General features: G+C 41.6%; 1 protein-coding gene across 1 annotated transcript in view; it reads right to left on the bottom strand.

Moving 5' to 3' along the window:
* Positions 1 to 23,760, bottom strand: part of ITGA9 (integrin subunit alpha 9) — a 224,890-nt gene that overhangs the window by 58,416 nt on the left and 142,714 nt on the right. Inside the window, exon 18 of the mRNA XM_068935830.1 lies at positions 20,191 to 20,341. Within this exon, the coding sequence (XP_068791931.1) occupies positions 20,191 to 20,341 (151 nt within the window). The remainder of the gene's footprint in view (positions 1 to 20,190; positions 20,342 to 23,760) is intronic.

The raw sequence follows: 23,760 nt of genomic DNA, 5'->3' as shown, positions 1-23,760 counted from the left end.
TTTCAACATGAGTAGCACATTTTAACCACACAGATGGAAGGCTGGACTATGGGATTATTATCTTACAGTGGAATAGTTAAAGAGCAAAATCCTTCTGCTGACTTCACCTAACTGACTATGTGAGGATATAGACACAGAGCAACCCTGGAGTTTGCTCCTACCTGATCACGGAGATCATAACTGAACTGCTAGAGAACAGCACATTTTTCAGGCCTCATCAAGTAAGTTATCACTAAGGAAATAACTGTTCAGCATTAAAATAGGTCATACCACATGAATTAGCCTTTCACTGCATGTGTTCTGGCATTTAGAAAGCCTGTCTTCCCTTAATAGTATTTAACAGGCCCAATGTTCTCCTGATATGAAGGTAGAACAATGCTAGCTGGAGCACAACATCAATATATCTTAGGTATGATACTGGACAAGGCCACTATCAGAACCAAACTCTGCTCAAAGAGGGCTGCCATTTGTCTCCCCTCTTCTTGAAACAGAGTGCTTTAAACATTTTTAAATATTGTTTACTGTGACCTAGCAGGGTCATCTTCAGCTTGGTTAACCGCCAAACCTAACGCTTAAGAAGAAGGAAAAGAGACCGTCTTAGGAAAACAGTACAAGAGAACCCCTGGGGGCAGAATGGCTGTCTGGCTCCGGATAAAACAAAGCAACGGGTTAAAGACGCCCGCTCCGGTGGAAGTCATCACACTGACACAACAAGGCGGCACGTCGCTCCTTCCTGAGCTCCCCTGCCTTGAATGAGGATGACCAGAATCAGACACGCATAAGAAATGGCTCCTGAAAAGAGCATAGTACATGGGAACTGAAGCCTCCCTGCCTTTACCTCGAATAACAGTTTCCACATCAGATCATAACTGTTTTTTCCCCCCAGTGCTTCCCACGCATCTCATATGTGATGACTTGTATTCATCAGCCGATACACCCTGAACCTTCTCTGCCTCAGTCATGTCCAACCAATACGCTCCAACCTCAGAGGAAAAAAATCTCTCTTTGTGAGTCTGATCTGGCAGTTCATATAATCACATTTTATTTCTCACACCTTAAGGCCATTCAGTTCTTCCTCAATGACAGCAAAATTTTCCTCGGTACTCATGTTGCCTCCAACCCAGAGTCATCAGCACACTTAATCAACACTTAATCTCCCACCTTGTTCCCACCCATGACCTGTTGTAGGCCTGACGCCTCAAGCAACCCCTCAGGTAATCTCCCCCAGCTCATTATTTTCCCCTTATTACCCACCAGTACCAGGTTTCTATCTATTCAACAATTCTTCTGCTAAATTATGGCAACCAGCAAAAGCATACAAACGTAGAACCTACTGGTCACTTCTGTGGTATTTTGCACTGGTCCGTGCTCTCATGGCGAAGGTGTGAATACAACTATCCTACCACTTGTTTACAGCCTGCCAGTTCTCTGCTTTTCAAAGCATACAAGCTACCAGCAGATACCACAGCTTAAATGCCAACAGGCAGCTGCACCAGCAAAACATTCAATTTGTACAACTTGGCAAGATGATGTGCTGAATATGGTTCTAACTGATTTTTTATGGAAATCATACAGAGATAGTCAAGAGAACATCATATTAATTTCCACGCTTATGGTCAGTTCAGTACCTCACTGAACCCTGGTAATTAGCCTGTCCTGATGACCAAACCCTCCCTCTTTAATAGTCTTGTGATTACCTGTTATTTTTGAATGGATAAAAGTCAGTAACGAAAGGTACTGAAAACACCTTCAAGTGCAGAATTGTTAAGATACCCCATCTATTTTTTTAGGAGGGAATAAAACCAAAACTTGCTAGAAAACGCATGTACCAGCAGTTTATTTTTCTCTCTTTCCTCGGTTATATCCAAATTATAGCTTTTTTTTTGTTTAAATGGAAAAAAGTTTCCCTTGCAAATCCTGGCTATTAGCACATATGCTCTGGAACAGAGGAGAAAATGTCCTGGAACCCTTGATAATATGTTGGCAGAACATCCCTATTTTGAAGCTGCTGAGAAATTACTTAACTTGTTAGGTTTTGTCGCACTGCTGCAGGTTTTCCAAAGGGAACAAAAGAAGAACGACAGGAGTGAATACAGAGAGAGCCTGTGAAGGTTGCCAGCAGACATAATCTTGTTATTGCTGCTTTTCTTGTTCGCTGACACCTATGTGTTTGAGTACAATCATACCTGACATCACATGGGGCCTTGAACAACACTGTCCTCATCAGCAAAGTCCTAAAACAAATATGCTAAGAAAATATCACAAAGGAGGGATATTTGCACTGTCCACTTCATGCTTCACTAAGCCTCAGAAGTTAGATATTACGCATCTACTGGATCTTTCCTGAATATAGACTTTATAATTGCCTCTCTCCACTAGCTGTTGGGAAATTTGGGTCATATGACCTGCACCAAAGCTAGAGGCTTAAATCAGGTACTGGGACTATCCTCTACGACATCAGTATGATTAAAATATACTTTTGCTACATTTGTGCCTTTTTCATACTTATGATGGACTCTGACTTAAAGCACATACTTATACCTCAGAAATTCCAACTTGTGCTTTGGTGAACAGGGACACTTTCCCAAATGAGAGTTTAGATGAACATCTGGATGTTATGTCCCATCCAACAGGACAATTATTTAGGCCTGAACTGCATTTTAAGAGCCTCTGACTTTTGGGAGATATCACAGAATATATGTCTGTGCACAGCTGGTAATCTGCTTCCTTAGCTAGCAAAGCTGGGTAGCACAACCACTTCTCATTTCACTAACCTAAAATAAAGGCTTGCCTCTTTGATGATGTTTGAGATGAGTTTTTCAAATTACTCTTCGTACTCTTGGTATGGGTCATTCAGCTGTACTATCAAAAACTTCCCCCATTGTGGGTTTCCTAGGGTTTTGAGGGTAAGTAAGTTGTTGGTTTTTTGTTTTTTTTTTTTGATTCTGTCCTAACTCTCCCTGCCTCACAGTCGTCTTAATGCTTTAATAGAGGTTTCAAGGACATTAAGACTATGCAAATCATTTAATATGGCTGTAGCTACCACAGTATATTGTACTTTTTTTTCCACAGCAACTTGCAGCGCCAAAGAAGTCGGGCCATAGTTACCCACACATACTGAGCAGCTGGGAATGCCTTAGCTCTTGAAAGTTTGGGATCTTCTTTAAATAAAAAGAGTGGTCTGGCCTGATTTTTTTCTACAACTACAAGTGAGTGCAGCTCAAAGTAATTTAATCTTGGAGGCCCCTTCTTGTGCTTTTAACAGCACTGATTTTCAAACACAAAATTCCACAGATATCATGCTTTCTTCCAATATGGGGCTATTTTAAAACTGCAAGAATGTAAAGAGAATCAGTGGTATCAATAACTGCGAATTCTTTCTGGTGCTGTACAGCAATTAAAGTAAAAGATGATCCGCCATCTGAAACGACTGAAAGGGTAGGTCAAATTTACCTACAACACCTCTTAAAATCACTCTAATTATCACCCCCAAAAGCTCTTTGTGCCTCTATTTTTTCTTTCAACTGGCAATCTGATGTCTGCTTTGCTGCTGCCTCAACACTCTTCTCTGTTTTCTGAGCAGACAGTTAATATTTCTGTTATGTTTCTGGGCCTGATCGTGCCAAGCACAGGCTTCCCTCAACTCCTGTAGCCTACAGTGAACACTGCAGTGATCAGCAACTACCTCATGTTTGGAAATCTCAGCATTTCACAAACTGAGCCAATTTTTTTTTTAAAAAACTCATCTGTTTCAGGACTTATGAATGCACAGAGTATTCAAACCCAAACATTTACCACTGTCAACAGCCAGTTTTTGCCGGCTTCTAACACTACATGAACACAAGAGGACATCTCACTTGCTCCTAACATATAACACAGACTGGGAAAAAGGATCCTATTACAAATATCTGCAGGCCAATAACAGCTTTCAAGGTGGACTGAAGTGGTCTAGTAAAGGTGACTTTATGGCTTTAAAACCAATCTAAGGTCTAAGAAAAATACTCAAGTACATTGAAGTGAGTTTCTCACTGAAAGCAAAATCCTCATGGGTTTCCTTGGCAATTTCAAGCAAACATCTTCTGTTCAGAAACTCTTCTGTGCACCCTTCTCTGCTTGCCAACATCCAAACGTGTGACAAAGACCCACAGCGAGGAAAAATTATGCATGATGGAAACAAATTAAGATAGGTTTTATTTCTTCACATTAACAACTCCATTGCCTGAGCTTTGCAATTAAAATTTCTGTTGTAAATAATTTCCGAACACAGGTGGAATGCAATTAACAGCATGAATAACGTGAAGGATAATTCAATGATAAATTAGCAGCAGCAAAGCTATTGTGTGAAAGTTATTGTTAATGATTAGCTTTTTGGAGAAATACTACAGAGAGGGAGATACAGACTCAATACAGATTTGCTCAGCTAGATGTTTTCATGAAACTAACATCTGTTTATTCTCTTGAATATAGTGATGGAGGAATAGCAGATATCCATTCAAATCACATCACGGAATAAAGACATTTTCCTGTGTGTGTTTTAAAGTTGTGACAGGGACCAAGATTTTTCTTTTGCTTTCTTTTGCTTTTCTATACATGGATATTCCCCTAACAAACTGAATCAGCGAATGTGAATGTTGCACATAATAAATCTTGGAGCTCCACAAACTGCTGTTTCACCAGTGAAGACTCTTGTCATGCCAGCACTTACGTGAGCGAGCAAAACTACAGAATTGCATATGCTGACATGCATGCAACCAATTGCGCATATAAAGACCTGAAGGACCACAGTGTCAGCCTGTGCAGCCTTTGATTCACTATCTGAAAATACGCTTGGGGGGGGGGGGGGGAGGCCTCAACAGTTGTTTCATAAAAAGAATTTTAAAAAGTTTTCTTTGGCATTAGATAGAGATTTCCTGTCCTATTCCATGATCTCATTAGTAAATGCTGTAGGCACACCCCACCCCCAAGCCCCAGCAAGCCTGGCTTCAAACATCTTGGATTTGCTGCTTATTTTGAGAAAATGACTATTTCTATATAATTAATTAGACCCTCCCTTCTCTCCCCTCTCCTCCCTGGATGGAAGCTATTTTTAGATCATGAGATCACCAGCCCCGACCAGCACAGGAAATCTTTGAGTAACGAGGGAGAGAAAAACAAAAACTTTCTATTTACTGGATATGCCCAACATTCTTGTTTTTTCCTTTCTTTCTCTCACAACGTTTATTTTAACTGGAGAAAAGCTAATGCAGCAAATTTTTGAAGCACACCACCTCAGAAGCCTACTAAGCCGCAGGAATTGTTAGCTCAGCTTACATAAGTGATTAGGCCCCCAAACAAGTTTTAGAACAAGCGAACAAAACAGATGATGTTTTTGCATCTTTTGAGGGACCTGCAGGACAGGTGGTGAAGCTGGAAGGAGAAAAGGGATTTCGGTGACTTAAGGCATACTATCACCACTCAGAGAAGTTTTACCTCCTTTGCTACCAGCCCAACTCTCATTCTCAACAGACCAATTGGATTTGCATCACCTTTCAATACACTATACAAGCTAAATCTTTCCCTTCCACGTGTTTGCTGAGAACTGCTGAACTTAATTTCCTCAAGATATTGGAAATAATACAGGGCACGTCACCAAAATCCACCACCGCCCTTGCTTGACTGGTGCTAACGTATGGCTACAACTCTGAGTGGGAGCAGCTTAAAGGTCAGACTTGCCCCAAAAATGCCTTGACTGGAGCATCGTCAGGCATAAGCTGATCCTTATTATGAATATAAGGAACATGCTTTAAGTGTGAGCACAGTGTGCCATATGGCTAAGTGGTTTAGACACTATTATTTAGCATAAACTGATAGAGCGCCCTCAAAGTACTTGGTGGTAGCCTATTTCACAGCAGCACGTGACCTTTACCCATGGCGGAATTGCCCATGTGAGTAAAGGCTGGAGACAGACTTCACCTGTAATCTTTCTTTTTAATACGTCCCACAAGAGTCTGGAACAGAAGTGAGGGCTTTATTCTTGCTTTTTATAACGGGTACAAACCAGTTATGGTGTGAAATACTTCTCACCACAGCAAAGCCCTATATATTGAAACACGGCGTTTAATGCCAAGTGCGCGTTTCTGAGGCCGCCTCCCCTCAGCATCTGAGAAATGACATCACCGGTGACATCATCAGTCTAGGAATTCGATGCTGACAACCGCACTAGCCAGTTCCCAAGCTCCCAGCCCTGCTAAAGCCAGCTGACCCATCCAGAAGAGAACAGCTGAGAGTGCAAAGGGTTTTGTTTAAAGAAAGGAAGCCAATTCACGCTTGAGGCTGCTTGGCAGGGGTTTTGTGCAAAGCCTTCCTTCAACAAACCAGTAAGATGGGGGCCACAGGACAGAGGTAGCTCGGGCCCCCCCTGCACTCGGCAGGAGCCAGCAGCGCGTGGGAATAGGTGATGTCCTGGCTCCTCCGCCGCGGCTCTGTCCTGAGCGGCTGCGTCCACGTCCCAGGGAACACGCGGTACCTCAGACTTGGCACTCGCGCTCTGTTTCTCCGCGTGGGGGGCATGAGCGGAGCCCAAACCAAATGTTTTCCGAGGGCCAGAAAGTTCAAGCTGCCTTTTCCTCCTGTTCATTTCCACAAGCCTCTAATCCTTCCCAGCCCCAGCGGGAAGAGGGACCGGTGAGCTGACAGGGGCAAGAGGAGCTCGCGCAGGAGAGCCAGCCAGCTCGGCCGGCCGCGGCAAGCACGGGACACCTCGACAGGAAGCCTTTGGCCTCGCAATTTCCTGGGTATTTGGCTGATCTAAGGCTTTTGACAGTCACCTGAGGGCTTGAGAGCTTACTCGAACCAGACCCTGCGAAAGGCCCTCCTGGCTGGGCCGTGGCTTGTAATTGCCTTTGGCACTCGATCACGGGGGGAGCTCTAGGATGCAATTTGCCTGCCTCTGCTGGAGAAGGAGCCGGGAAATGTTGAAGTGAGATCAGTATCAGCCCCACTGCTAGTTCATTCGTTTTCTACCAAAAAAGGAAGAGAGTTCTTTTCCCAGTAAAGATTCAGATGAAATCCTCTGTCCTTCACAGTATTTAAGCAAAACCATCTTAAGCAGGGCCTGGCAGGGATCACTGCATGCACTTGGATCCATTTCTCGTTTTTCTCCTCTTTTAAATTGATCCTGCCTTTATTCCTTCCTTCCTTTAGGAAATCTTAAGCTACGACCAGGTGGTACTTTAACTTCATTAAGCACTGCACTACGACCAACCCTCTCTCCAAAGCAGCCTTTCTTGTTCACTTCACCGCTTCCCCTCCTTAGAAAAGGAGCAAAAGCAGGAACAACACAGCTGCCTGCTTGTAAAAAGGGGCAGCTACTGTCACTCCACTAGGAAACGATCAACAATGCAGAGTGAGGCATTAACCTTGAAACGCAAGACTGTTTCACAAGCTCGACTTACCTGCTGAACAGTTTAGCATAAGCAATGCCCATCATTACCAAAAAGCTAACAACTTTCTAAGCCTGTGTGAATTCAAATTAAAAAAAAAAAAAATCCACTGATCTAGTTTTCACCTGTCCTTTGTAACACTCATTAAAGATTCAGACTCGCAATTTCTATTAAGACACAAGTGTCTTTCACATAACAAGTACTTTTTATAATGGAAAAATGTCATTATTGCCTGGAATAGAAAGAGAAAGAATTCATTGTTTGGAACTCTGGCTAAAACAATAAACAGGCCCCTCTGCTAGCGCTGTTCTTTGATTGCAGCATTTCAAAACTATGTAGAGTCAGTGGGGAAAAAAAAAGAAAGAAAAAAAGCTAACATCAAACTTCATTCGAGGTCTACTATTAATATCTCTGCTCATACTATTTTCCAGCTGAGGTAGACAGCCAGAAGTATACTGGTTTTAAACTGGGATTAAGCCATTGGCTCACCTCATGACCATAAACCAATTATTTTTAATTCCTCCTACACAGGCAGTTCAGATGAGAAAAGGGAGAAAGGCACATCACGACAGTATCGGAAATGGTGATCACACCACAGAAACTGTGGGATCCACAGAAACTTTCCCGCGTTGTTCCTCTTTACCTGAAAGCGATGGAGACCCGTCAATGAACACGTCTAAAGAGATGAGGGGCCTTGGGGTGGAAGGGGCCTTGTATTTAAGAAAGCCCTTTTAGAATAATCTTCCTTAGTCAGAGAAGGAATAGGGACAAACAGGATCTTTGAGCTGATCCAGTGCTGTCAGAAGTATCGTATATTGCTGGGCTATTCATATCGTGCAGTTCACGAACAAATTCAGCCTCCTCCTTCCATAAAGGCATACACATACATTGCCCCATTCATTAGCAAGGGACAAGGCAAAATTAAAAGGTAACTGTGTGCTTGCAGCCAAGCAAAAGAAACTGTACTTCCTAGAGCCAAAACCAATAATACACACACACACACGCTGCAAATGACCCGAACACAGCCACTTTACAGCAGGTATTCTGTACCCTACAGGTTATTACCATCAGTAGATATTACAGTTGAGGAGCCAAGCATGTGCACATGTTCTCTGCAGAGGCAGAACTTAATTTCTGCAGAGTCTTTTCAGCAGATTTTTATACACACCATTTACTTTTGCATGAGTTTTCCAGCTCAATATTGGAAAAGACTATAACCATCACTTCTGACATGAATTCTAAACACACAGATCATTTAATAGTCTTATTTTTCAGGACCAGAGTCTGGCAAAGCCAGTTCAACTAAGCTGCAGCCCCCGAGGAGGCCCATCGCTGCTTTCCTCTGTCTCTGAGCGTCTGGCAGAGACGGCTGATGGACAGATCCGGCTGATGGACAGATCCGGCTGACCAGCCCCGTCTCTGGCAAGGGGCCATCACGGAGCAGGAGGAAGATGGAGCGAGCTGCACTGCAAATGTGGGTGTCCAGGTCTAGCCACAGAGGAGTCTTCGATGGGAGCAAACCGAATATAAGAGCCTGTATAAGAGACCTGGGACTGTGACACTACTAATGCTGTCCACATTTGGCAACACAAATCTAAACAAATGTAAAGTTTGGTGTCGCTGGGATCTATATAAATCAGTGTATTACTGTGCAAAACCACATTCTTTTACGTATTTGCAGCGTTTATTCCCTTTCCAGTAGAGACTAATGCCGTTTCAAGGACTACTTACAGCAAAGCACATGCTTAGGCAAAACATGAGCATTATTCTCCCACTCACACAGGAAGTGGAGAGGAACATGACCAAGCTCTGTAGCCCTGGACTCAGTCTCCACCATGCCAAAAGGAGCGCTGAGGGATGTGTGTGAGAGCAGGGGACAGAGCTATTCCCCCCCCACAAAGTGTACTCTCTTGCCTCCGAACACTGTTGACTCAAAGATATCCTGAGCAAGAGCTGGTTTCTGTGCATTTCCCAGCCCTCTGTGGATTCCTCTTCAATGAACTTGTTTAGTCTCCTTCAGTAGCCATGCATTTTTTTAGATGTGGTGTGAAGAACCAGCTCCCTTTGTTTGCTTCCTAAGATAGACAGCAGGATGGCAGGAAAAAAAAAAAAAAATCTCCTCCCTAGATCCAGTCAGCTGGTTGTCTAGATGCCTTCCCCAAACCCCATCTTATTTAGCCACTTTGGAAAATGAATCTTTTGTTGCCATCACTTGAAATATTCTTTCTCATTTATTCCGAGAGATGCAGAGCTCTCCCTTTTCAAGGCACATAATGTCATTCCTGGCATGACATGGGTGACAGCCTCTTGCATCCAACAGCAGGAACATGAATAAACAGGAACAAAATCACTGGAAAATAAGCTGGCTAGCTCAACTGCTACCATCTGCTAGACGAACAGAAAACAGACTCAGCAGCCTCCTCTCCCACTTGGTGCACCAGTCTGGGTGCTCCTCTCCAGCGGCATACCGGCGCTGGCCGCAAATACCACAGCACCAAGAACAGCCCATGAGATATCGGTACAGCCAAATACAAAGCTGGAAACTCGGACTAAATCTAATCCAAGCACCATGTACTCCATGTACTTGTACCTTATTTTAGAATTTGTACCGTTACCGATCTGGCCCAACAACTCTGCAAAGCGGCCCGAGGCCGATGGCTAGATGACCTCCAGACAGTGAGCCAACTGCAGTAGCAAAGTCAAGACAGACCACTCCTTGCAAAAGAGACGCTTCAGAAAAGTTGAACACAAGACATTATATCCTGTCTGCATCCCTTGATTTAGGCTTATCCTAAAAAAGAAATTTACAAAAACCTATGTTATACACAGGGCATAACCACTGGTCTTAATAATAATGTATTGGCATAAATACTCTTCAAGTTAGACCACAGATTTCATGAAAAAAGAAAACTTAAATAGGGGCACAACAGGCAAAAAACTCATGTTCCACACATACCAAAGCTTTACAAAATGGTGCACAGATCATGAGGGAACAATCCATAATTAGATAGGTCAATCTGCAAACCAAGGTACAGCTTTTGTTCACAAAAATGTGAAGACACACTCATGGCATACACTACATTGGCTAGTACACACATCGACACATTACTAAAACCCTGGCAACTTCCATACCCACACTATGTCCTTCAAGAGTCCACATTTCAAAAATATAGCAAAATCATACACACACACACACACACACACACACACACACACACACACAAAAGACTAAGGGAAAATAAGGCTTCTTGACTCCCACACAATTATATTTAAAAAGAAACCATAAAGCTATTATAAAAAAATCACTGTGACAAAAATTCAGCTAAATGTAGCAGTAATCCAGGCTTTGCTATTCCTAGCAATGCTTTTATCTACAACACTTTGTAGGATCAAATGCTGCCAGACACAATGTAATTATTCAGAAAAGGAAAATTAAGTCGTAAGAGCCCCAGAAAGTCATGTAAGAAAAGAATTACACACTGGTATGTTCCTATACTTTTAGTATCGTTACAGGTATGACGAAACTGCAAATGCTATGTTGCAATGTATCAACAGTGCATTGCATTTGATTATACCTTTATTTAGAAAAATTGTGGATGAATATGTATTATAGGCTGGATTTCCCTCATGTGCATACAAATACTAAGATAAGCTTAATAGCAGCATTACATTCTCATGTACGTGAGATAAGCCAAGCAAAAATCAGAGACAACTAAGCCATTAGAGGAGAAAGGGCTCTGGAGTAAACTTTGCTTCATCTTACCTGCACATGTAGATACATACATACATATATATGTGCACATACATCCCTGTTTGTAATACTACTGAATCATGGATGTATGACAACATTAAGAGGGGAACTGTTTTTATGCTATTACAGACAACCCATGGGTCATGCATGTTATTTCTGTGTAATAGAAATAGATCTTCAAAACATGCTTCCCTTAAAATTAAAAGCAGAAAAAAATAAAGTGGTAGAAATTATTATTCATTTCCTAGTGGTATTTCTGAAAGCACAGATAACATATGTCAACAAATACTGTCAGACAACTTCAACAACTGGATCAATTTTGCTGAATATTGATATACTCGACTCAAACGCAGCTAATCACTCTTATTTAGTTTTATCATGAAAAGCTTAAATTCAGTAAATAAATTCAATTGTCATCAACTACACATACTGTGATGAAAAATCAAATAAACTCACAAATAAAAAAAATTAAAAACAACCTGGATGGGGAAAACGTCAAGAAAATCAAGCTCCTACTTCCCTTCTTCCCCGGTGGTAATTTTTACGTGTTAAGAACAATACTAAGCTTGTAACTACAATAATGAGTTTGGCATTGGGTATTTCCCTGTAACGAGTAATCCTTAACTCAACCTACAGCCATCAATCCCCAAAGGCAAACCTTAAACCCCAGGAATGCCTTTTAAAACACACACAGGTTCTCATTTTTTGGTCTTTCTCTTTCAGGAACCTGAAAAAAAGATCCATAAGGACTTTTTCACAGAAAGAGCTGATGACATGATAGACACTACTTAATTCAGTGACACTGCTGAATTCATTATCTATATTATATAGGATATTGAAATAGGTTTGGGGCTTTTTGGTGATTTTTTTTTTTAAACAAAAGCTTAGCAGTTCACTTGTAAGGCTTTATTTTAAGAGGTGCTGCTCTACTTTCCAGAACAGCGTTTTAGTGCACTCTCTTTCCCCTCGCTAAGTGGAAATTACTGAATCATTACTCTGCAGATGGTTACAGTCAAAAGTCACACACCGGTTTTCTGGACTCCTCCCAAAGTCAGGCTGCAAAACCGCTGCCGGCTGGGGAGCGCGCGGCTGACAACCCCGGGGGGCCTGCCAGGATGGCTTGGGGAGGGGGTCCCCAGCTCACCCATCCCCTCCCGTCCCAACCGAACACCCCACGGGGCGGACAGCACAGCTTGCCCAAATACTTTCCTCCCTTCCCTTCTGCATTGCTCACACCCCTGCTTCGGAGGAAACGCCATGGGAAGCTCCCGCTCTGAGAAAAAACACGGACTAGGGGCCCCAGGGTCTCCTTCAGAGAGGGGTTTAACGTGCCTATTTCTGCTAATATGAATTTAGATTGATCCCAGCTGAACCCAAGGTCAAGTCATTACCTTTCAGCTGCACACAGGGAGAAGTGCAGATAGGAAGGAGCTTACTTTACCTAATCCTCAAGAAGAAATTAAGATTCTCTTGAGAGGAAGGGAAAAAGGAAAGAATGAGCAAGAAAGAGGGAGAGGAAACAGAAAGGAAAAAAAAAAAGGCCAGGACTTTTCTTTCACACCCATACTAAGCAGGAAGTTCATGAGAGAGTCACAGCATCATAGGGCACCGGTATCAACCTTAAGGAAAGCAAAGCTCATAATTTCTTCAACAAGCACTGGCCCCTCCTTGGATTTTCGGCTAAAAGCTTTTCACTCTTCGTGGCTTTGCTTCTTCTTGACTGCAGCTGAAATAACGCGGAGCTGGTTTTGAAGTCTTTCTACAGACAAAATTCCTGTTGACTTCAGAGTGGCTATGCCTAAAGTATGACTGTAAGACCGTGCCTTGTGTTTAAAAAGAATAATTAAAGAAGAGGGATTCAATTTTATTTAGAGAGCCTATTAGCATCACAGGAGATATGTGAACAACTAGACGGACGAGAACAATTACCACCACTTCCTGCCACATGACACAGTCATGTACAACATGCTATAGGACTCAGCAACTTGAAACATATATATCACTTAAAATTCTGTTGGGTTTTCACCTTAGGGTGACATCTATCTTCTGGCACCATCTTGAACTGCCTTCCTTAAAAGCAACTAAAAGAAACTCCTACGGGGACGGAACTGACCTTTTACACCAAACTGTCGATAAACTTTAAGCTTCAAGTTACAACAAAAACAAAGCCAAAACCCAACAACTTCATGCTATAAAGAAAGCCCCAGAAAGCTGGGGAAATCAACTTTTACTTAATAGTCTTTGCAGGGGTTCTTCTTCCTTAAGAAGGCAGGAGACACGTACGGTCCCGTAGTTTCGTCACTCTACAAGTTGCTAAGTCACTCTCTAATCAGTTTAAAAATAAGAGATGATACTGAAAAGAGACCCTGGGACATAGGAGAGACACTGGCCATCTTTCCCTTACGGATAACGTAGCCTTTGAACGAACACGACCAAGATGAAGTGTACTCAGCTTTCAGCACATTTAGCCCTGCCCTCTCTGAAAGGTATTCTCCTTGCTCCCAGCGGTGCTGTTTATAGAGGTAACAGTCTAAATCAGCATGGCTCTACCTCAGCAACCAAGGTGGCCAAAACAGATTTTGAAAGCCCTGTGTCGTGGCTCACACTGACGCGATCGTGGCCGCAGCTCCCAGCTCTGCGTGGTTCCTGATCGTGCGCAAGAGGAAGCGGCTCACCATGGAGCTACGGGTGCCCTGCTTTCGCACATGGCACAAACATTTTCCTCATCACATAACCCAGAGCATAACCCAACCTGGTCAAAATAAACCTTCTCAGTGTCTCTGGTCCTTCCCTAGGTTGTTCCAGGACAACTTGCTGTCAAGTCCTTAAAAACAGAAATGTTTGGTTAAAGCTTACTTATCACTAGCTGTTTAAAAACAAACACTAAACCCTCAAAAATCCTCAGAAAATTTGTTGCAACTTTTCCTTCTGCAAAATACATTTTTACTGTACCTAACCTCATCCAAAAGAAAAAAAAAAAGCCATGCATGCATCAAAAGCCTGGTCTTCTTAAATTTGAAGATTTTGCTACTTTCTGCAGACATGCTTGGGATGATTCCCCACTGCAACTCATTATTTTTCTGAAAGTAGCTGGATACAAAGCTAAAGACTGATAACATTGTAACAAGCTGCAGCACCTACGGGACAAGATTGCAAAAATTCAGATTTTTAAAGCTAGTTAGAGTTAGTTGCCTTCAGCTTTAACGAGCCCTGAGTCATTTAGGCTTTTGGAACTTCACACTCTGTCAACCTTCAATGAGATTTCTAAGTGTTAGGCTGCTCTTGAAAACACCAAATTCACATAGGCCCTTCCACAACTAAGCAGAACAAGATTCAAATTCCTCCAAAATCATGACTTCTTAATCATTTATTTCAGCAAGGTTTTTCTCTAAAGACTTGGAGGATTCCACATTCTATTCATTGAGTTAATTCATTAAGAAAAAATAAAGAAGATTCCTTATTAGATATACATGATAAACCAAAGTAGAACAGATGTAAATTCATAAGACTGCTACCAGTACTAATTACACAACTAAAATCAATCTTCAAGGTCCATTCCCTGAGCATGGGAGTGGTAAGTGAATCCCAAGAGTAAAGTTGGGATCAAAAGTTTAAACTTCAACTCCCACCTGCCAGGAGTACAAGGATATTATACGGCTGGAACAGCCTCTGGCCTGAAAAAGAGTTGCTCCTTACTTATGTCTAGGGAAGGATAAAAGCTTGAGCATTCACAGAAAAAGAAAATTAAAATAAACAATGAAGTCAGACAGGTTGAATTGCATATATTTTTTTTCCTTTCCAATTAAGAACTTAAACAGTTTTGCTCCAGGGATGAAAAACGTTTTGGTGCGCTCTGGGGCAAAAGTCAAGTATTAGATTCATGAAAATGGAGAAGGAGCATGTAGCAGTCCTGTGATACTACTGATATTCCCAAGTCCTGTCTATAAAAACTCTCCTGGAAAAAGGGTTCAAATCCCCTCACTGGAGGGATATATTGCTTGGGCGATCGTCCAGACGCGCTTGTGTCAGTGGAAGAGGTCACAGCTTCCATGCTACTTGGCACCACTCCCCTCTGACATTCTGGCAGAGTGGTTCATAGGAGAAATTCCAGCTCACTCCAAGCAAAATCAGCTGGATTAACTCAAACCACTAATTTAAAAGGTTTCAGCTAACCAGCTGGATATGAATTGAGACTGAGCACACTAACTTCTCTGCCAGTGGATCCAAAGGGGCAATAACGGCTGGAAAAAAGAGACATAACGAATAACCAGGAACGAATAACCACTTCCTCCCACTGGCACAGCTGGATGCCAAAGAGGGCATGTGTCTTTGGCTTTTGTGCTCTCCTAGTATCCTGCTCCCACCAGCCTTGAAACTCTTAGAAAGTATGAGCAGTATGGGAAACCAGCATAAGAGATTTTCCAGTTTGGAAAAAAATAAACTCTGCGTGCATGTGTGCTCCTCTTCTAGGCTCTCTTAGTCAAGAGAGCATCGGCAAACGCTCAGAGCAAGGAGGAGTTCACGTCCAAAGTGCGTGACCTTTCTGCTAGCCGAGAAAGAGCCAGTATCACGTTACTTATCAGCAGAAAAACCCCAGAACGTAAGCAACATGACTGGAAATATCAGAATATTCATAATCAGCACAAAAAGTTTCAGATACACACTCACTAAGGAATTAAGAGAAATGACTGCATCGGAGGAAACCATAACCATGCTGTTTTCTCTCTGCCCTGGCCCAGCCCTGTTAACTTCCCTCAGCTGTTGCTTGCGAAAGCTGTGAGAAGCAGCAGGAGTGTTACAGCTGGCCTTGGATGTTGAGAACCTGTCTGAAATAAAGAAATAATCCACGGCTGGAAATGACTGTCAGCAATGGGATTTCCTGATCTACTCTCTCCTCAACGAGTGCTGAAGTGGGGTTAGCTCTCAGATTCCAGCCAGCCCTTGCAGACCACTAAGAGTAGTGAGAGGTTAATACCATGGATATTGGGCTTTTATTGTTGTTTTTACCATTACTATGTTACATGCTATTTTTATGCCGCTACTGAAAAATTAACACTATCCCTGAGCTGATTCAAAAGATAGTTGCTGCCAAAACATATGGTCCTGCCTGTGCCCTTCTCCCAACCCCAGCTCCCTGATCGTGTACTTCCATTGCTTTCTTTGCGCTTATCTCGTACTCGTTTCACCCCTTAATAGGCCAGCGTATCCCACTGAACTCGCAGAAATATAATCCAGTAGAAAGAAGGGAGAAGGGTCGGACCTGTGGCCAGGAGCAGATGAAGAGCAGGACCTCCTCTTCCAACGGCAGCTGTTTGACGAGCACTCTTGTGAAATCTCCGAAAAACATTAACTGCCACTGCCAGCAAGGTTATAGCACTCTTTCTGCAACTGTGCTGAAAATACCTTTCTCCTCTGAACAGCAGCTGACAAACGGTGAGCAGAGTACCTACTGTTGATGAGCATTTTCAGCAAAAGGTCACTCTCCTCGTGCTAGACAGAAGTCAGTAGACAGCAACACAGTTTCAGTAGACTCAAAATGATGTAGAAAGTAACAGTAATAGCTTTTAATTCCCTTTCCAGACTCCTTAACACACAAACAGTACTCTGCCTTCTCCTCTACAGGAAAGTGATATCCTCCCCTCTGTTAAGAGGATTTTTCAAGCTCTGAAAAAGAATGCTTCCCTGAAGTCAGATTACGATTAGGGGATAATAAATTTTTAGATTCAAAAAAAAGGAAAAGTTCTACTCTATGCAGAAGCAGGGTGAAAAACTTCCTGGTCAACATGGTAAATAAAAAAAAAAAAACTTACTTTCTAAGTGAACAGTTGAAGTTCTTAATGTAAGTGCTGTCATCCCCAATAACTGATGTTGCCACTAGTGTAACTACAAAGTAGTGAATGTAATCATAATGAAATGAAGAAGAATATGTACATCAAGCTACTACTATGAAACCCACAATTATATCTTAAGTCTTCAGGAATTTCTTCAGTTAATAAAGAATTGATATTTTATAGTTTTAAGTTCATTTCCCTGCATCAATTTTTATATATTAAAATATGGTGGAGGGGTACTTTGAGCAGTGAAGGCTACTGACACTTTTGTGACGGCAGCCCCCTTAAACGGCAGCAGTGACGACAGAGCGAGAAATGCTATAGGGAAAGTAGGCAGGGATGAAAAGTCTGTCCCTTAAAGTGCTTGCCACATTAATTAATTAATTAAAGGACTGTCCATCAGAAGCAACGGAAAGGAAACTTTGGGCTTCTATCCACAGAGCCGGGGAAGACTGGCTGCAGGGCAAAAGGAAAATCAGACAGTGGAATAAATGCAGTCTTTTAAGTATCAGTTAGTGAACACTTTCTCACCTGCCTGGGAAGCAGCAAAGGCCTGCCAGGTACTCTTATCTATCGCGGCGCGTGAGATCTCAGTCTCCACAAAGGAACGAGGGCTAGCTCCATTAACGCATTTAACTGAATGCTACCGTGTTATGAAGCTAGGTCATCATTTTCTTTTCAAATATATGTGGCATTTTGTCTCAGTGACTGCTCATGTAACTATTCCACTCAGTTTAAGAAGCTGATTGCTGAAAAAATAGCATTAAACTTTCGCATTCTCGATTCTTAGTGTAACCAATGTAGATGAAGAAATTGCACTCAGTCTACTAGAAACTCCACTGCAGACGCAGGGAAAACAAACAGGAGAGTCACAGCACCTTGAAATGGCTACAGAGAGAGATTATAAAAGCTCATCATGCAGTCGTCGTTCTCAGAAGATACCTCAAAGAAACCTTAGAGAAAAAGTATCAAGTAACCACACAGAAAAAGATTTTCTCTTCCATTTAAGTGATATTCATTAAAAGGCAGTTGCTGCAAAGAGTTTCCCACACCAAGAAGCTCTTTTGATTCCGAAATTGCTCCACTAAGGCAAATCTTACGAGTCGTCATTTCTACTCAGACTTTATGTTCTGGATTTTTGCCTGGACAATGTTCAACCAGGAGCAAAATCTATTTGAAGTACATGCACAGTACATGTTATGCATAGATGTCAAGGGATGGGAGTAGGTTATGAAACATGGAGTTTGTAATACTTTACAAAAAAATTATTGTTCAAAGAGCTTAGGGAAAACGTAACACTGTAATTGAGGCTACGAGCTCATAATTCAGTTTCCCATCTGGACAAACGTGAGGCCAAAGACACATTAGTTCATCCTGAAGCAAGAGCTTCACAGAGAAAGTAAAAGAGCCCAACACAATCCTGTTCCCGTTTTTCAAAACCATTGGTGAAATAACTATCAGAAAAAGCCCTATCAGAACAATGGAACTGCAGGAATAATAACAGACTACATCATGACCTTGTTTGCAAGGAATGGTGAATAATGGCGCCTACATACTTGCTCGATGTGTATTGTGTGTTTAGTGTTTCATTTAACAAGAAATGCTAGCTTCTATTAGCAGAAGAGATACTGAGTAGTGAGATAACCCTACAACAATGTCATCTGCTTCCAGAAACTGCTCTTTCTAGGCAGCATTCAGCACAGTGTTTCAAGTCTGCTTTAGACCCAGGCGTAAGGCAAAATACCATGGGAAAACAGCGTATCATCTTCAGCTGGCTCCCTGACAGTGTTGGGCACAAAGAATAATAAAGCCAATTGGTGTTCCAGGTAATCTGTGCGTGTAAAGTATTCATCACGTAACCCTGGGAGGCGGAGGTGGAGGGAGGACCACACACCCTGCTAGAAACATATATCAAGATCTGTTTCTTTTCCAGCGCAAAACAACGGAAACCCTCCCAATGACTTCAATGAGAACTGGGCCAGGCCCTGACAGTCTTCATATAAAACTTCCATTAAGGGGAAGTTGTATATTGGCAGGAGACATTTCTATTTCATTCCCTTTTTTTGTTATCCTGATAAACAGTACACTTGCAGCACATACTGTCTGAAAATGAAGCCTGTAATACAAAGATAGCTTTCCGAGGTTTGTAATTGCATGTGAGATGTAATAGTCAAAACTGAACACCATGCGAATTAACGTGTATCAGAAATTATATTTTGGCTTATTATAATGAGTCAGTTTAAGAGCTTTATAATAACTGAAATGAATAATAATCCTTCTTTATAAAATATGACAAATAATGGCAAAATGCCATTGTTTCAATGGATTAAGTTCATCCCACTTTCCAACAGCCACGCTACTGTTTTCAATATTGCTCTCATGGCTTACAGAGAGTAGCAGAGCTCCAGCAGAGAGATGAATCATTGTAAAAACCAGGAGAAGATAGCCAAAATGTTGTTACAATTGTGCAGTTCCCACTTTACACAACTGTTTTCACACGTTACTCTCGCTCAGGAAGTTTGAGGGGCCATCAGTCTGTAACAAGCTTGATTCAGTGTTTATATTGCTACAACACATTTCTAGGTGAAACTCAGGCTAATGAAAATATCCCAAGTGCTTCCATCTAAATGCGAGCTCAAAATTTTCAGCTGAGTCCATGCAGGTGAAATCACAAGCGCTTTTGAGATCCTGGATGTAGAGATGTGCCCTGGACACCGCCCAATCCTTGACCAAAGAACAGCCTTGTACCTTGGCGTCTATAAAAAGAAAACTTGGGAATCCAGGTCAGGAGGCGACCAGGATTGGTGAATGCAACCTGGCACCCCTCTCCACTAAAACTAGAGACAGCCTTTGTATTTCAGCTTCATTCAGCATCCTGCAGGTTTCCAACCAGTCTCCCTCTTTCTCTAAACCGCCTCAAGCAAACAGCCCTTCCTTTTCACTATCGCACCTCACATAACAGTGCTGCGTCTTCTACAGAAACACAAAGGGCACCATTTACACAGATTAAGCCCACAAAAGAAATAACTTCAGCAAACAGTCTGGAACAAACTTAAGCCCAATATAAGCAGAAATAATTTCCAAATGTCTCAGCTATGGGGACTTGGCCCCCCTGCATCGCTACATCTTGCAAGTAAGCTGGTTTAATATTAGGAGGCTTGTTCACAGCAAGATTTGCCTTTCTTACCTTTTGCCACATTTTGATGAAGAAGAGCTCCCCAGAAAAGTTGAAGAAAACATTGGTGTCGTAGGCATCATCCCCGACGTTAGAGACGGAAATGTTAAGTGAGATGTTCCTCACTGCTCCCAGTGCCAGATAGGCGGTTCTGTCATCAACACTGTAGGAAGAAACAATTACATCAGTTTAACTCTTGGAGACTTTCACGCTTTCTTCCTTCATTCCTAGTGCAGAAGGAATTACGACTAGGAATTCCTAGTCGTAACTCAACTCTGTAAGAGCTTGGAGGTTAATAACTCTAGGTTGTGCCATATGCCAAACACATGGTGCAGTGGGCCATGCAGGGAACCAACATCTCCTGCATCTCTGGTTCTGGCACCGTCTTTTGCGACGGTGAGGAAAATCTATAATTCTAATGTGAAATCATTTCACGTTACTTTTTGTTAATATGATTTTACTGAGAGCAAAATAGTGGAAGACTATAAAGTAACTGCATAGGGGAAATGCAACAAGTGCAAAATATTGTTATGCCACATTTAAATATAAATGCTCTTTCATCTTTCAATAGCACAAGCTTACTCTAACATTCTAGTAACCTTTCAAAAATCCTCTTGGAGTTAGGCTATAGAGAAGACAAAAGGCACAGAGGCTCAAGTAAAATCTAGAAACTGGTGTTAAGTGGAAAATGTATGAAACATTTAATAAGCATCAACTGAACGTGACTAATCTTTCCTTGGGTGTTTATGATGGACCTAACACAATGGAGTCATGTTCAGTAAGTGGCATACTAAAGGAATGGTTGAATTAAAATAATAGTAATTTGTTGTGAATAAATACTGATGATTCTAAGATGAAATCTGGAGTAAGACAGTCTAGACTCAGTCTCTAAAGCTGACGCTTACAGATTGTGAGTGTGACTTTTCAGTACTTTCCATCTAACGCAGAAAATATTTATGGCGTATTTGCTTCCTGTACTTACTTCACTTACGATGATCTCTAGTCATTTATAATAGCCCAAAACTATGGCTTACATTTCAACGACAGCTTCTGACAAAGCAGATATAAATCTACCGGAAACGCGTCTGCTTTTTCATGCTTACAATTAACTGCAGATAACCAACCAATCCTACCTCTAATTGGACACTCTGCTTCCTAAACCTTATAGTTTATTATTGCAGTCAACTATCAGTGCATATAAACATTTGCAAAAGCATTTGTAAGGCAGGATCCACTGAAAAATCAGTTTGAGAAGTCAACATAATTTGAGCGGTTGCTTTTTATATACGAAAGTAAGGATAACTATATGAGAGCACTAGGAAGTATTAAATCTTCTGGCTGCAACTTCAGCATTCACTCTTGAAACGCAGACAAATTATCACGATACACAAAATAATCTGCTGGGATTTTCTAATAATCAAAAGCGTATATTTGGAACCAGAGAAATAAATTTAAAAAAAAAAAAAAGCATGTATTGCTGTGGAATATTTGTCATGAAGTTTATAATATCATCTGTTATAATCACTTAAAAAATTAAATCAACATCTATCAAAACCATAAGCAAAATCTGGAAGTATCACTTTAGTAAGTGATGGAAAGTTATGAGATATTTATCTTATGCAGGACTAAATACTAAATGTAATGCACACTACACATAAAAGTCTCGATTGCCATGATTTGATGTGAACATCGACACTACCTCTTTCCCTTCTACATTAACTTCTTCATACTTAAGAGTATGATTCGCAAAGGAGAAAAGAACCCTTTTTTTAGCATTTTTTTTAGAATTTGTAGCAGTAGCATTTTGAGATGTAACACTAATGCAAACTCTTTGAGAATGCTGCTCTTCCTACTGGATAATAAAAATGTTCACAGTGAAATCCTATTGAAAACTAAACCCAGAAAATATAATGTTAAAACAACTGTCATTAGTCCGTGTTACTCTTTCCTAAAGCTACCACTTATCTGTTAAAAGTGCATCAAACCAAAACGGTCGGGTTCATAATAACGTTTTTCTCAACCGAGAGAGAAACCCTGCTTTTTAAGAGAACACTAATTGCCCCCGATTACAGCTCCTTCATAAAATTCATTTGCTATTAAACTCTGTAGAAAAACTTCACTGATCTGGGGCTGACAGAAGACTTCAGATCTTCCTCTGAAGGACTATACAAGATTGTGCTGTAAGTCTCGTTTTAAGGGAGTAGTTTCCTGAGTCATTAAATCCGCGTACATCTGGAATGAATCAGGTTCCCTTGCATAAGAAAGGCATTAGGAATCTCCCCGCTCGCAAGAGAGTTCCCGGGCTGCGTTTGCTGCTCCAGAGCTGAGGTCACGGCGCGTGGAGAGCCTGCTGCCATGCACGAGCTGCACGGCCAGCCTAGTGCCATCCCGCCCCCACATCTGCCAAGTCAAGGTCTGTCACTAAAGAAGTGGTGTCACCCTCCAGAACAAGAAAACAAATGAAGCCACCCTTCATATGGGCAAGCTAGGTCAAGCAACGGAGCAAACAGAATAAAGCAATGACTTTCGGTTTACGTTTCACTGAATGAGAACTATGAACCGGCCAATATCCCCCCCCCCATGGCCCTCATAATGTTGCTCATGTCAAAGAAGATGATAGGCTAAAAACAAAAGCGCATAATCAAAAAATCAGGATATAATCACTAAACCAGAGAGAAAAATCATCATCTTATTAAATTATGTAGTATGTATAAATAATGGACTGGGTAAAAGTTCTGAGTAGACTGTAGAGACTATATATCCGTAATCACATTTGCATGTGCATACAAATAGGCACATCAAGTTACCAGTGGGGAAAAGAAGGGAAAAGAAATTTGACATTTAGAAGTACTAAACACTTGTAGCTTCCATTCACATCATCTAGACTTGTAGGTAACCAGCAGTTCTGACAATCAGACTCCGAATTTATGCGATATAGATGCCATTTAGAAATTCTGCCATGGTTTTACATTTACTGGCTGCAGTACTACACATCAAAACGTAAAAGGAAATATTTCACTTTTTTCCCCTTAAGTGCCTAAGAAAAGGAAACCTAAATTTTACAGTTCCCGGATATAACAAGTACCATCTATCTAACATGCTTTGATGTTCTGTATTAACGCCTCACCCACATCATTACACTATGGTCAGCAAGTGAAGAAAGACTAGCTGGGAAAGGCAAACAGAAAACATCTGCAAGGTTCCTTTCCCCACTCCCAAGAGGCTGGCGCTTTTATTAATGTGGGTCAGGGGAGACATAATCTGCATTCCAAAAGGTATGCAGGGACATATTTCTCTGTTTCCTGTACTAGAGAGCATTAAAAAAAAAATTTAAAGCATTTAGCACTTCCCTTTAGCCTGTGCATGTTATATATAGCGCAGGGAAGGAATGGGATAGAGTTTGCACTTACCCTATTAGTCTGGGTCCTTTCTGTATAAAAAGCTTTTCTCTCCTTATTGCAAACCTGCATCTACATGGATAAAATCACCATTACTGCCCAAGTGGAGAGTGGAAGCTCCAGCAGGGGTTAGTTAAATTGCATGTGGGTAAAAATGCTTCCAGTGATTGAAGTCTCCATCAGA

This window comes from Struthio camelus, chromosome 2, assembly GCF_040807025.1.
Source record: "Struthio camelus isolate bStrCam1 chromosome 2, bStrCam1.hap1, whole genome shotgun sequence".
In the NCBI taxonomy this organism is placed as follows: Eukaryota; Metazoa; Chordata; class Aves; order Struthioniformes; family Struthionidae; genus Struthio; species Struthio camelus.
This window is presented reverse-complemented; position numbering and strand designations above follow the sequence as displayed.